This window comes from Dipodomys spectabilis, unplaced genomic scaffold, assembly GCF_019054845.1.
Source record: "Dipodomys spectabilis isolate Male_0828 unplaced genomic scaffold, ASM1905484v1 ptg000069l, whole genome shotgun sequence".
NCBI classification, from domain to species: domain Eukaryota; kingdom Metazoa; phylum Chordata; class Mammalia; order Rodentia; family Heteromyidae; genus Dipodomys; species Dipodomys spectabilis.
Genome location: NW_024870746.1, coordinates 17755968 through 17771267, shown reverse-complemented (window position 1 = coordinate 17771267; position 15300 = coordinate 17755968). Strand labels below are relative to the sequence as shown.

Genomic DNA, 15300 nt, shown 5'->3' with positions numbered 1-15300 from the left:
TGGAAAGAGCTCACTAACACTTTGGTGATAGGTCCACACCAGTGTCTGGTGGTGATGGGGACTTGGGAAGAGTAGATTTCAGGGCTGGGCAATGGAAAAACACAGAAGAGACACTTACACACTTAAGAGTGTAAGTTCCTCTTCCACCAGGGATCCTGGGGCCATTGCACTGAAACAAAGCTTGAGGACTCTGCCTCCAATTGAGCAAAGCAGAGAAGCTGCAGCCTCTGTCTTAGGTCAACCCCAAATTACCCTTCCCCATGGTAACACACCCTCACCTCATGGGAGTCACTCAGGCAACAGCTACCCCAGGGTTTGTAGAGGAGGATGAGGGTTAAACCCATTGGGAGGTGCTTGGAAGCTTCTGGAGGACCCCTTCATGGAATAAGCTCATGCTAAACGGAAATGTCTTCATGAGTTATACACATGAGAAGCTTTGAACTGCATGAAGCCTGAAGGATCTCTATGAAGTAAAGGGGTCTGTTGCACCCCTTCGCTGACTGGCCAGCCATATCGCCTTTGCTCTCTGTTGTTGTGAACTCATTTCAAGGCTGACCACATCACTCCCCTCCCCCGCCCCATCTCTCCTCTCTCGCTTGTCATCTTTAGGTCACCAGGCATCATGTGGCCTCTAGGTGGTCACCTCAGTCATGGGCAGATATGTGTCAGGGGAAACCAGCCATAGAGCTGAGTCACACCCACCTGACAATGAGTCAGAACTATCCATCTGCCAGATCAGAGGAAGACAAAATATCCCCCATGGCCACACTCAAGCACCTACTAGAAGGACCATTAGAATCCAGCACAGTGGATTTCAACACTACCTCAACTACCTACCCTTTCCACAGTTCAACATCTCAAACAACAAGCAAATGACAGCAACAAACCCCATCCCATCCCCAAATTCCAGGCGGTGAGAAGTCTGTTGTTGTTTTTTTTTTTTTGAAGTGGAGGAAAAGTTTACTAATTTTTCCAATGACCCCCACTATATATGGGCGGCTTCAGTGTAAGAGTGATACAGATGGCTTCATAAGGCATTATAGCAAAAAAAATGGATTACAGCCCTATGAAGGGCAGTCATTAGAGAAGCAAAAGAAAATTAAACAAATCTAAAAGAGAGCCATTTAAGCCCTTTTTGCAAGCTGTAGCCACCCTGCTTGACTCTACTTGATGCACATGGGCAGTTCTCATTAAGGCAGATTGCAATCGTGCAACCGAGGGGGAACAGAACACTTATAAACCAGCCAGCGGAGCCAGTCTGAAGTGAAATGTTTGTGCTGAAACTGCAGGCGTCTCCCAAATTGCTGGAATGTGCCAGTTGCTTTAGATTTTCCATAGAACTTCTTTTTTTTTTTAAGTTAGTCCACAGAGAGAAGAAAATGAGCCTAGATTATAGGCTCAGCCCTACAAGTGTTCACACACCATGAACCCCTCGACCACACCTACGGCAGAAGGTGGAGTTGTTGCAGTGAACGTGATTGTGCTTTGACAGTTTCCTATGTACACTTTCCATAAACTCCCAAGAGGCAGCAATATCACAATGTAGAGGTGTGGAGAGGTAGAAAAATAATATAGAACTGCACACAGGAGATAGATCATTTTACCTCATCGCTGTTTCTATCCAGAGAAGAGAAAAAGAGAGTATGCAGTGGGAAGGAAACTCCTGGTGAGAGTCTCTGACATGCACCATGGTCTGTTGTAAGCCTGCACTTGGTATTCGTCCCTTTGACATGTTGCATGAGCTAGGTGGCCATAGTACTTACTTAGATGGATGTCTTATAAATGAGATATGTTAGCCAAGTGATGGTGGCTCATGCCTGAAATCCTAGCTACTAGAGAGCTAAAATCCTAGCTACTCAGAAGGCTGAGATCTGAATATTATAGTGCCAAGCCAGCCTGGGCAGGTAGGTCTGTAAGACTCTTACCTCCAATTAACCACCACCCCCTCCCCCAAAAAAGGCAGAAGTGGAGCTTGGCTTAAGTGGCAGACTTGAGAGAAAAATCTGAGACAGAGCCCAGGCCCTGAATTTAAACCCCAGTACTAGAACAATGGAAGGAAGGAAGGAAGGGAGGGAGGGAGGGAGGGAGGGAGGGGGGGGAAGAGAGGAGATATATTGCTGAAGACCATGGAAAACTTTAAAATCTGTGAGCTAAGTGAAAGTACTCTTTGACCAAGGTAGATGTGTCAACTGATGCTGTGATAGTCCTCATGTTAAACCACCCTGGCCCTCTGTAATCAGGGCTGGCTTTCGAACTGCTGTGTTGTTTGAGAAGACTGAAGAACAGATAGGGCCCAGCACATACCTTCACAGGGAAGATTTCCTGTCCAAATCCATCCAATCGTTCCACTTCATTGATGTACATTAGCTCAGCTTCTGCTGGCAAGATTCCACTACAACCAAAATAGCATCAAAGGAGAAAATGGTTAAGGGCAAGAAAGCCAGTGGAAGACCCTACCCTCCTGATGGCAAATTCCAGAGCTGTGGTTTCACTCTAGCTTCTGGGAAAAGCAATCATTAGCCAACTGAGGGTACAACACATTGCTAAGTAATTCATTAACATGTTCACTAGTAGCCTTTTACTTAGCATGAAATAATGAGGGGAAGTCAAAGCATCTAATGAAGAGCCACAGTCCTTAAAACACTAAACAATTATTCCAGACATTCCTGTAAATTATGGTGGTGTCTCCTTTATGTTTTGTTTTGTTTCCAACAGGGAAACATTTCCACTATTAAAAAAAATGTAAAGCTGGTGCTGGTGGATCATACCTATAATCTTAGCTACTCAGATGGCTGAGATTTGGAGGATCACAGTTCAATGTCAGCCCAGAAAGAAAAGTCTGTGATACTCTTATCTCTAATTAACCACCAAAGAGCCAGAAGTGGCTCAAGTGGTAGATAATGCCAGCCTTGATCAAAAAAAGCTAAAGAATGGCATCCAGGCCCTGAGTTTTTGGGGTTTTTTTGTTGTTTTGGGTTTTTTTTTAAAGTATATTTGGGTTTATTTGAGGATATTTTAAGAGTCAAGTACACAGGATAAAACAGCTTGACTGCCCAAGTTCTCTGAGTTTGGAAGGAAAAAAAGTGCTTGTTATCTACTGTTCCACAACAGCTCCAAATGGTCCTGATACCCACTTGATGCCTCCTTCAGTTAATATCTTCCTCCTTTTCCCTCTTGATCTTCACCTTCCCACTCAGCCTCACCAGCAGGGTCTTCACACTCAAGTGTGAAGCAGCCCTGAGCTCCCAGATACCCCAAGCCTTACAGGGAAGTTCAAAGAATGAAACTGTCCTGACTAACAACTCTACTTTTTTGCGGGCTTTCTGGGAAGGAGGAGAAGGAATAAGAAGAAAAGGAGAAAGAAAGGAAGGGAAAGTAAAATTGGGATGGAAGGAAAAGCCAAGAAGGAAGGATGGAAGATGAGAAAGAAACGGAAGGAGGTATGGAAAGGAGGGAAGGAAGGGGAAGGAGGACAGACAGGCAGAGAAGGAAGGAGAGAATAAAAGGGGTTTTGTTTTCACATCCCCACATCCCCACACTCCTGCCTAAGAAAGAAATCAGAGTTGGCCGGGTACTGTGACTCACTCCTGTAATCCTAGCTACTCAGAGGGCTGAGATCCAAGTTCAAAACCAATCCATGCAGGAAAATCCTTGAGACTCTTTATCTCCAACGAACTACCAGAAAACTGGATGTGGCACTGTGGTTCAAAGTGGTAGAGTGCTAGCCTTGAGCAAAAAGAGCTCAGGGAGAGTATACAGACCCTGAATTCAAGCCCTATAACTGATTTAAAAAAAAAAAAAAAAAAAAGAAGAGAAGAGAAAAGAAACAAAGTAAGAGTTGTATGTTAGAAGTAACAAAACGGTGTTGAGCAGGCCAAGGGTGAGACTGGGCAAACATCCTTGTCTATGCCCTTGGAGCTCCTGCCCCATGGGCAAAGGACCCATTGGTTACCTTGTCCTCTGCCTGCCTTACCTGTGAGCTTTGTGCTCTTGGGCTACCTTCTGGGTCAGCTCCTCCAGTACAGCCTCTTCCAGGGCCAAATCCTAGAAGAACAGAAATCATTTAGGTCAGAGGGTCTCATGGCATTTGTGAACTTGCTTGCAAACTGTGTCTTTATTTATGTTTGTGTCAGTACTGAACTCTGGGCCTGGGCATTGTCCCTGAGGGTTTTTTGTTGTTGTTTATTTTTTTGTGTTTATTTTTTTTAACTCAACGCTGGGGCTCCACCACTTGAACCATAGCTCTACTTTTGGTGTTTTGGTGGTTAATTGGAGGTGAGTCTCACAGACTTTCCTGCCCAGGCTAGCTTCAAACTATGATCCTCAGATCTCAGCCTCCTGACTAGTAGGATTATAGGTGTTGAGAACAGGTGTTAGCCATGAGTCCCCTGGCTTGCTTGTGAAGTAATTTTACAAGACCCCTCCTTCCTTTCATTCCCCTGCTTGGCCTTACTTCCTGTCTCTCTACCCTGCAGAATCATAAGCTGCAATGTCCAGGACTATCAGTTATGTAAGTCTGCTGTTATACTCTGGTGCTTCACAACACTTTGTTATGTCAACATGCTATTTTGGGTTCCCATTTAAATTCTTCAGGGCCCAAGTACAGCTCTCCCTGCTCCCATTACTTTTCCCCCCTATCTGCCATGCCTCTCACATGCAGGCTTTTGGTGTTTCTGTTTTTCTTTCGGCTGGTACTAGGATATGAACTCAAGGCCTTGTGCTTGGTAGGCTGATGCTTTACCACTTTAGCCATACTACCGTCTTTTAGCTTTAGTTTTTTGTTGTTGTTGTTAGTTTTGAATAGGGTTGGTCTCACATTTATGCCCTAGCTACCTGAACAGCGATTCTCCTACTTATGTCTCACACATTACTGAAATGACAGGTACACACCAGCCTTTTATTGGTCAGGGACTCATGATCTTCTTATAAGGACTAACCTTGAAGTACTGTAGCCTCCCAAATAGCTAGAATTATACATATGAACCATGACATCTGGGGTCAAACGTAGTTTTAACAAAAGAAGTTTTTAGTATATACATAGATATTCTTAATGATCAGGGACTGAATTGAGTGAAGGAAGAAATTAAACTGAGTCTTTTGATCCATATCTATTATTTAAATAAACAAACAAAAAACCCACATGTTGGGAGAAGAAGAAACACAAGCAGGAATGAAGTTCATTCTCATGTTATTGGGCAGTTGTAGTCATGAAAATGAAAACATCCAAAGGTTTATTTTTAAGACAATAGTGTTCAGCAGTCCAGTTAATGTCTTGGCCAGGGGAACTCAGGACAGGTAAATACAGAGAGCATCTTTTCCCCTGGGCTTTGGAGGGGACAGAAGAAGGGATTCTGAGCTACATCCTGATGAAGACAGCTTATACTATTGTGGGTGCAGGGTAACAGCTGGTTATAAGCTCAGAAATCATAGAGAGTCTCATTGATTTGCTTCTAAAATGCATTTACATGGAGATATACCTCCAAGGTGACCATTGATCATAAATGAAATGTTATTCCCCTAAAGTGGACACTTCAGATTTGCTAAGAAACATCACATCTTAGAACATTAAAATGAGAAAAACCCACTAGAGCTGAGTACACCCTATGGTTCATGCCTTGTAATCATAGCTACTCAGGAGAATGAGATTTAGCAAAAAAGCCAGAAGTAGAGTTGTGGCTCAAGTGGTAGAATACCAGTTTGAACAAAAAAGAACTCAGAGACAGTGCCCAAGCCCTGTGATTCAAGTCCCATGTACACACACACACACACACTCACACACACACACACACACACACACACACACACACACACACACCCCTAGAAAATGAGGATATGACTATACCCAAAAACATTTTATCTTGCTACAGGTTCCACTAATTCTACATCTGATAGACCTCTAAGAAGCCAGAGGGAATTAGGAGCTCTTATTTCTGTGGTTTACTGATTCGTTTACAATTTCCTACTAAGCCTTCTGCTGAGATGCTGGCCGTCTTATGATGGGAAATAAGGCCAATATTCTCAGCTTTATCTGGTAAAATCACAAAGGCATTCTGAAGTTTAGAAACATATCTGGGTGCATGCCTCTCTACCACATAGGAGTATTAACATGATGCTAATTTTGAAAAGCTAATGAAAGGCATGTGGCAACAGAATAAACTAACGTGTAAGTGAAGATCAAAAAGGGCTCCATTAAACCACCACTTCCACCGCTTAAAAGCAAAAGCCCAAGGGTCCCCCTCTGCTATTGTACTCAACCCAACAGCTTCCATATGTGCCTGCGGCCCGAGGTATGGGCCCCACCCGTGAGACGTGCCAGCGTGGCCCTGAATGAGTGACAAATGACAGCGTGCATGCCTGCACACAGCCACACACCTGTGCAGCGCCCTGTGGACTTAACTTTGTTCTTTTCTCTGCTAAAGAAATGCCATTTGACAAATTCAGTTACTTGGTAAGATCAAACACAGCCATTCATCCCCTTGTCCCCTCCTCCCACCAAAGGAATGCATTCTTCCCTTTGAAAGCTCTGGTGGAACCAAGCAGAACCCGTACTTTCCATGGCTCCCCACAGCCTACTCAATTAGGTCAACAGCTGGGTCTGCCATCTGCACCCATCCCTCAGTGTGACTCAGCCTCCCCTTCTACACCTTCTCTCCCAAGGGTTCCAGGCCTTGGATGAACACCTCTGAACACAAACCGCTTTTATGTGTCTATTCATGCTCATGCCTACCCATTCTTGGAAGAAAACACAGCCCTATGACACCACTTTAAGTGTCATGCCAACCTTTAGGTCAGGGCTCAGCGGACTGGTCATCACAGGGTAGGTTTTTCCTGTCCCTTTTCTACATTCTTCCTCCTGCTTTCCTAAGATACTTGTTTGCATACTCACCTTATTCTTTAACCTTGCCTATACTTCTCTATTACAATGCAGGAACCCCAAAGGCAACAATTCCTTTCCGTGTTTGTAAGGTTTCAATATGTAGGAAGTGATCCATACATGTTCACTGAGCTGAACTCACTATTTAGCATGTATATTTCACATCATTAACAAGATGCTTTGATTATGCAATGGTAGTTCATAGTTATATCTCTTGCCTGTCCTCTGTCTGCTTACATTTACATTTGGAAATGTAGGTAGCATTGTTACCTATACACTGTCATGTTTGCATAACACAGGCAGAATACTCATGCTAATACTTTTTATGTTTTAATTTATTTTTTAAATCATTTTATTGTTACTATTAATACGTGGTATAGAAGGGCTACTATTTTATAAGTTAGGTAATTAAGTACTTTTTGGTGTGTGTGGGGGGGGTGAGCCGTCATGGGGCTTGAAATCAGAGCCTGGGCACTGTCCCTGAGCTTTTTTGCTCAAGGCTAGTACTCTACCACTTTGAACCACAGCTCTATTTCTGGTGGTTCACTGGAGATAAGAGTCACACAGACTTTCCTGCCCATGCTGGCTTTGAATTGTGATCCTCAGATCTCAGCCTCCTGAATAGCTAGGATTATAGGCATGAACTACCAGTGCCCAGCTACGTTTCGTTTTTTGGGGTTTTTTTTTTTGAACAACGTCATCCCTTCCTTTACTTCATGTTAATAATAATAAGACAACTGGGTAAACAGTTAATGGGAGTTTACCAGGTTCCAAGTTGGGTACAACACAAGCATTTTCTTCTTGAATGCTCTCCGATAGATGATCTCTGTTATACTTATCTTAGATGAGAAAACTTAGGCTTAAAAAGGCCAACAATTTTCCCAAGGCTGACACAGCCAGGATGTGGGCACCACACCAATTCAGCAACTATGCTTGAAGTTTCTGACCACAGAGCCCAACACACTCAGGATACAACACAGCAGGGCAGGGTTGGTTGTGTAAGCAGAGATGAGAAAAAGAAGGGTATAGCCCACAGCCTGGGAATGTTCTCAGCTCAGACACACACGGAGGGCAACCAGCTCTGCCACCTCATCATCAGTGCTGGCCATTGAGGCTTTGTGGGATGCTGGGAACTTCACATCTGGGCTTTCCTACCCTAGGAGAGAGAGCTATTTTAGATCTAAAGTCAGTATTTGCCTGCCCAATGGTGAGTTTTATGAGGTTGAGGCTGTGTAAGAAGCTGATTGGCTCAGAGCAAAGAGAGGATCCAGTCTCCTGGGAAATTTGTGATATGGAAAGGACCTCCTTGATTGCCACACTGCTCTTTAACCTGCTACAACCACAGATAAATCTGGCTAGTAATCACCTCTGAGTTCTCTGAATAGTACTCAAGCCAGGTCTCTTCTATGTAGGCAATGTGGTAAGACTTTCTGAATGAGAGTGGAGTGGAACAAACAAATCTACCCTCCATTATCAACCACTCCATCTGACAAAACTGTGCACACTCTACAATCCTGAGGATGAAGCTCACACTGAGCATGCAGGCAAATATCCCACAGATAGTGACTCAAGCATATTGACACTAAATCCTGTAAAGAACTTCTGGGCTAAGTAAGATGTTAATGCCTACAAATAGACATTGCTGGAATTACAGAGTGAGCAACACGACCGGCCAAAAAAAAAAAGAAAAGTAGCAAACACAGTACATACTTACTGCTATTTGCTTGGAAGTAAGAATCATCATAGAGTGATTCTTGAAAAAGATTTGCTCTATTTCTGGATTTATGGAGAACAAAGTAAGTTGTAGATCAATGAAGTTCATCTCCTTTGCTAAAAGGGATAGTAACTCCAAACTTATCTCAGAAACTCAACACTTCCATTTCTAGACTCAAGGAAGGAAGATGGCAATGACCTTATCTCTGAAGGTCACCTCAGCTGACCAGGGTCTCCATGTACAGGTAGACGTTCTAAGATCATCAGGGCACCAGTGTCCATCTGCTTCTCAGATTGCTCGGTTCACTCAGCACTTCATTTGCACAAAGAGAGGGTCCAAAGCTATCTAGAAACTGTTATGCGTGACCCAGGCAGAGACCAGACTCCCCATACAGGCTGGCTTTTTGCCATCATGCACATTGATATAGAAAGTAAACTAAACTAAAATTAATTGGTATTTCATGTGGACCAAAGAATTCAGCTAGAGAGGGTTCTGCTTGTTGGGGTGGGCAGCTTCCTTTGGAAAGATTTTTTTTTTCCAATTCAAAGCCACAGTCATGGAAAGGGCAGAATCACAGCCAAAAGCCAACATGAAATTTAAGAGAAGGATCAACTTCAGGAAGAAACAAGTTATTGGGACTCAGTGGATGATCCACTTGATGAACATCCCTGAGGTTTCGTGGTGGCTGTGACTGCTAAGCCAATATATTCAAAAGTAAAAAACGACACACATTTTCAAAACATGAAGACCTTAAGCCTTTTGTCATCAAACCCTCCCCTTTCTCCAATGTGCCACGACTGATGAGATATGAGTGCTCTATGTTACTTCCTGAATAGAGTTTACTTTCCATATTTTTGTCTGACTGCTAGTGCCTGAATTCTATCTCCTGCTCAGATTACCACAACATATTCTCAGCTGAGCTCCTGCTATAAATGGTCTCACTGCTTCATCTGAGAGTTTTCAAAGTCCAGGGACTGAAAATCCTCAAAAGAATCAAGGGTTCTAACTCTCCTCAAGATTTCCATGTTCCACACAACTGCCAGGCCGACAGACTGTCCAGCCGACTCCTTCCCAAACACCTGGCCACCTGTGGTTTTTCTGTCTGGCTCATACCTTGTTCCCTCCCTTTCTGCCTCTTACCATCTCCCCATCCTATAAGGCACAGCTTGTACCCCATTAGTCTTTAAGTCTTCCCTAATCCTCTCCAGTACATGTGGCCCTTCCCCTTGGAAAACCTTGATTGCACTTTATTACACTGGGTTTTGCTTTCCAATTTCGCAAACTTCCTACTTACCCAACCACATGGTAATCTCCTTGAGAACATGCACTATTTCTTGTATAATTTCATCCCCCAGGGTGTTAAGTTACTCAGGTCAGTGTTTTGGGCAAAACAAATGATCACAAAACAGAAGTGTTGAAGGATTATGATTTCTGATCAGAGCCAGCACCTTCAGTTGGTTTTAGCTCTTCCCTACATAGCTTTCCAGATGTTTTCATTCTTAACTCAAGGTAACTCCTTCTCCTTTATCCCAAAGCCACCAACTAAGCCACAAGCAAAAATTCCTTAAAGGTTAAAACCTACTGGTGGGTAGAGACAGGAGGAAGAAAATGAGGGGAAAATGAAGGGAGGGATGACATTGCTCAAGAAGCACTGCACTTATAACCTTAGTGACTTATAACCCCTTTATACAACTCTTAATAATAACAATTTTTAAAAAATAACCTGCTGGGGCATCGGTGGTTCATGCCTACAATGCTAGTTACTCAGGAGGCTAAGATCTGAGGATCATAGTTCAAAGCCAGCTTGCACAGGAAGTCCAATAGACTCATCTCCAATTAATCACCAAAAAAAGCCAAAAGTGGAGCTGTGGCTCAAGGGGTAGACTGCTAGTTTTAAGCAAAAGAGCTCAGGGACAGTGCCCAGGCTCTGAGTTCAAGGCCCAGGACTAGCACAAAAACAAAAAATCTAGCTTCACTCCTAATTCAACCCAGAAACAGATTCCTTCCACAAATGTCTGTGAGCACAAACTATGTGTCCAACAATAGTGGACAAAAAGCACAGGGTCCCTGACAACGGTAGATAGAGCTGAAATTTCAAACATCAAAAATAAATAATGCCTACCTAACTGAATAATGAGAAGGAACAACTTCATAAACTAAGGGAGCTTCAACGCACAGAGAGGTACATATGCATGCATGCGCCACATGCACCTGTACACACACACACATGTAATTTAACAAGGGGTGGTTGATGGTTAAGGTGTACCAGATAGACAGGCTGGTAAAGAAAAGGAAGACCTCCTAGAGCAACAGATATGTGAACCCAGACTTCAACCACACAAAGGTCAGGAAAGCGCATTTCCAAACAGAAAAACCCCACACACAAAGGTTTGGGGTACAAACAAGCTCAGTATGTTCTAAAAGGAAGAGCTTGCACGCTTCAGGGTGAGGGGGTAAATTTCTCAACATATTCATGAAGTCTGGTGTGATACGTGTATCTGCCGTCGGAATGAACAAACAGGGGAAGGAGCACGTCCATCTGCTCCCATACTTCCCATAGCTTTGTGGTGAGGACATTTCTTATCTTCCCAGAGCAATTTGCGAATGTATGCAATGATTAAGTGCAGTCATCACACACCGTGCAAGGGGTCACCAGAACCTACTCGTCTAACTGAAACTCTGTTGCCCTCTGCCTGCGTCCTTAGCCTCTGGCAATGACCACTCCAGTCAGTACTTTCATGAGTTTGCATTTTCAAAGTTCACATATAAGTGAGATGAGGAAACATCTCTGTCTCTGCCTAGCTTAGTTCCTTAAGCTAACATCCCTTAGATTCATCTATGTTGCTGGAAATAACAGCATTTCATTTTTGGGCAGGTGAAATGTGTGGGCCACAAAAGTGGGGAGGGGGCAGGAGTTGATTCTGAAGACTACACTCCGGGCCCCGTACTTGCTAGGTGGGCACTCTGCCACTTGAGTCACGCCTACTACCACGTTATTTTTTTTAACCTGGTTCGAGGAATTGAACTCAGGACCACATGTTCACTAAAGAGGCACTCTTCCATTTGAGCCATGTCTCCAGTCACTTTTGGCACTGGTTTATTTTTGAGGTAGATTCTTATTTCATGCCTGGACCAGCCTGGGCTTTGATATTCCCTTCAAATCTGGTAGTGACATTTGTATATCACTGCACCCAGCCTGACTCTCAAATCTCAAATTCAACACTAGAAGCAAACAATAACTAGGTGGGAGCCATGGTAGAAGAATTGAGACACACACACACAAAAAAAAAAAAGAAGAAGAAGGCATTTGGTAGAAAAGGAAGAAATAAAATTACTTCTATTTGATTACCACATGATTTGACTTTAAAAAAATAAAAACTAAAGACTTTACCAAAAAACTATGAAAAATGATTAATTCAGTAAAGTTGCAGGTTATAAAGTCAAACTACAAAAAGCAGTGGGAATTCCAAACATTGGCAAGAATTTATGTTTTAGAATAAAAAAGTTGGGTACTGGTGGCTCATTCCTATAATTGAAGCCACTCCGGAGGCTGAGATTTGAGAATCATGGTTCAAAGCTAGCCTGGGCAGAAAGTCCATGAGACTCTTCTTATATCCCGTTAATCAACAAAGAGTACCACTGTGGCTCAAGTGGTAGAGTACTAGCCTTGAGGGGGAAAACACAGACAGACAGACAGACAGACAGACAGACAGACACACACACACACACACACACACACACACACACACACACACACACACACACTCAGGCCCTGAGTTCAAGCTCCAGTCCCAGCACAAAAAAAATAAAATCACAAAAAGTGACTTGCAGTGAGAAAAGGCATGTTCACAAAGTGTTTTATAAAATTCATCCCTACTTTATGAATGTGTAGACATTTTTTCTTCCCCAAGGAACATCAAAAATTCTCTGAGATTTTCCAAGGAGACAATTAAATTTCCAAAGAATATAGACAATTAAGATATATAAATTATACTTACCATTGGAAATAGCACATATTCTCGGAGGAATTCCTGAGAATCAAACTGATGATAGTCTCCAAAATCAGCTGAGAAGACAAGGAAAAGGAAGGGTAAGAGTTATTTTAAGAAACTAAACATGGAAAGGCAAATCAGTCATCCCATTTCTTCTTCTATTACATCCCTTTCTGCACTACTATTATATAAAAAATAGTGTGTTTGATACAGTCACCATCTTAACCTAGCAACGAAATATCAACAGGTGGTCACCATGACACAATTTTCTTTTTTAAAAGAATGGGGAAATCTGGAAGCAATTTCTAAAGTCTATTGAAAAACAAATCTGTGTTTATCTGGTTGTTGAATGTGTATCAGGTTCCTTTCTTAAGAATATCTGCCAAGGGACTTTTTATCTCAAAAGGTTAATTTGAAGAATTGTTGAGCTAAATCCATCTGTAAAGCTTTTCGTATATCTGCAGCTGGAAATTCCCAATGTAAATCACCCTTGGCAAACAATCTCAAAAATCTTTACACCTCCTAAACAACTTCACATGTTGCAAGATGCCAGAAATTCTGTTCTGTCCTGTTTTTAGCTCACAATGGTATGTTGGAGAACATGGAGAATGAATTCACGAAGGCAGTGTGTGTGTGTGTGTGTGTGTGTGTGTATGTGTGTGTGTGTGTGTGTGTTATAAAATCTTGCTTCTTAGCTCTAACAGAAACCCAAACTTGCATTGAACCTTGATTTTATATAAGACATAGTACCCACTAGAAATAGGTTCAGCTATTTTGTAAGGTAGCAAGATATACAGAGTAACAGAAAAGACATGCAAACAGAGATGGTGAGTGTAAAGAAGTGGTTGAGTGTATAAAGACGGACCAACAAATGCAGCATATAATCAATCACCAACTGGGTGTGGCATTCAAGGACAGCAAAGTGACTCACTGTACCTATTTCCAAGTTCAACCATCAGTCTTTGTCTTCCCCTAGAATTTAAAGTTCTGCAGTATCTCTTTCTAATAGCCCAATAAGGTTTCTCAGAAAAAATGATTTATAGCTAGAATCGAGCAAGATGATACAGATCTGTAACCCCACCATTTGGGAGACTAACGGAGAAGGATCACAAGTTTGAGCTCAACTTGTGCTATATAATGGGACCCTGTCTCAAAAAACAGTTAAGGGGAGGAAGGAAAGAGAGGAAAGAGAAGAAAGGGAGAAAGAGGAAAGGGAGAAAAGAGAGAAAAGGGAAAAGGAGGAAAGGGAAAAAAGGGAAGGAAGTACAGGGGATAGAGAAAGGAAAGGAAGAAGGAAAAAGAAAAGGGAAGGGAGGTAAAGGAAGGGAAAGAGGGATGAGAAAAAAAAAGCAACTGCAATGCTTGACATTTGCTAGATTTTCCAAAACATAAGGACTGAAAGGGAAACCAGTTTCTTTTAAATTTTATCACTATCTCCTTGCTGTATTATGACTAAAAGCAAGTAAGTGACCATGCAACAAATATGTATATATAAAAAGTACTTGGGCTGGGAAGGTGGCTCAGTGGGAGAGCGCTTGCCTTGCATGCTCAAGGCCCTGGGTTTGATTCCTCAGCACCACATAAGCAAAAAGAAAAAAAAAAGCCGGAAGTGGCGCTGTGGCTCAAGTGGTAGAGCACTAGCCTTGAGCTGAAGAGCTGAGGGACAGTGCCTAGGCCCAGAGTTCAGGCCCCACGACCGGACCCCCCCCACCAAAAAAGTACTTAACTATAACAATGTACAGAAAATTTTAATAGCTGTCTGATAAATATAAATAGGACAGGACATAAGATACATTTACTCCAGCATATCTTGTTTCACATTATAAACCAGATTTTAAGCGTATCCCTTTGTATTAGAATTATAAAACAATGGTTAAAGTTATCGTACATGACAATGTGACAGTTACACGTAACATCAAGACACAGATGAGAGCCACATTGTGAAGTGGAACAGTTTTGAGAAAACAATCCATAAACTCAGAAATGCAGTTTTAGTTAAAAGCAGGAGAGAAAAAAAAAGTTGCCATTTCCCACTAAAACTAACTGCCAAAGCAGGTAGTTTGAGAAATCTGCTTTCCAACCAACGAAAATTAGGAAATATCGTTCTTTAAATTTTTAATCATTTTCCATACATATTTTAAGATTAGCATCAATGAGTTACTCTTTCTGACAGCCTATAAAGGACATGTCCATTCAGGCATACATCTATGCACATATATATATATATATGTGTATATATATATATATATATCTTAATCCATCTTACCTTCTCCAACATGTTCCCTCATCCCCTTTCCCCATTTCCCAAATTAATTTCAACATACTTTATTGTTCTAGTTCCACACATGAACATCAAACATATTGACAATATTCACCTTTCTTCACCCTCCCTGTTTCTACTAGTGGCCTCTAGTACCCACTCCCAACCCCAGAGACCTATGTTACCGTCTTGCTATTCATTTTTCTAGTGTATAATAACTGATCGTGTAAACTACTCTAATTAGGTGGATCCCATTGTTTACTCTCTATTTCCCCCATCCTCTTCTCCCCTATTATTCAACAGCTTTTAAGTGAGTTTTATTTTGCTAACTTTATTCACGGATGCAGTGTTATTTCAGTACTGTTTACCCTCTAACCTTCTCCCATCTTGATGGATTTTAAGATGCATTGAAATGACAAGGGAGCCCTAGGGAGGGATCAGGTAGGTAAAGCTGGAGGCC

General features: G+C 42.2%; 1 protein-coding gene across 2 annotated transcripts in view; it reads right to left on the bottom strand.

The window, feature by feature from the left end:
• Window positions 1-15300, bottom strand: part of Ptpn14 (protein tyrosine phosphatase non-receptor type 14) — a 94521-nt gene that overhangs the window by 39408 nt on the left and 39813 nt on the right. For both annotated transcript variants that reach the window (XM_042682262.1, XM_042682263.1), the window contains exons 4-6: window positions 12587-12654; window positions 3974-4044; window positions 2305-2392 (exon numbers count right to left, since the gene is read on the bottom strand). In XM_042682262.1, coding sequence (XP_042538196.1) covers window positions 2305-2392; window positions 3974-4044; window positions 12587-12654 — 227 coding nt within the window. The remainder of the gene's footprint in view (window positions 1-2304; window positions 2393-3973; window positions 4045-12586; window positions 12655-15300) is intronic.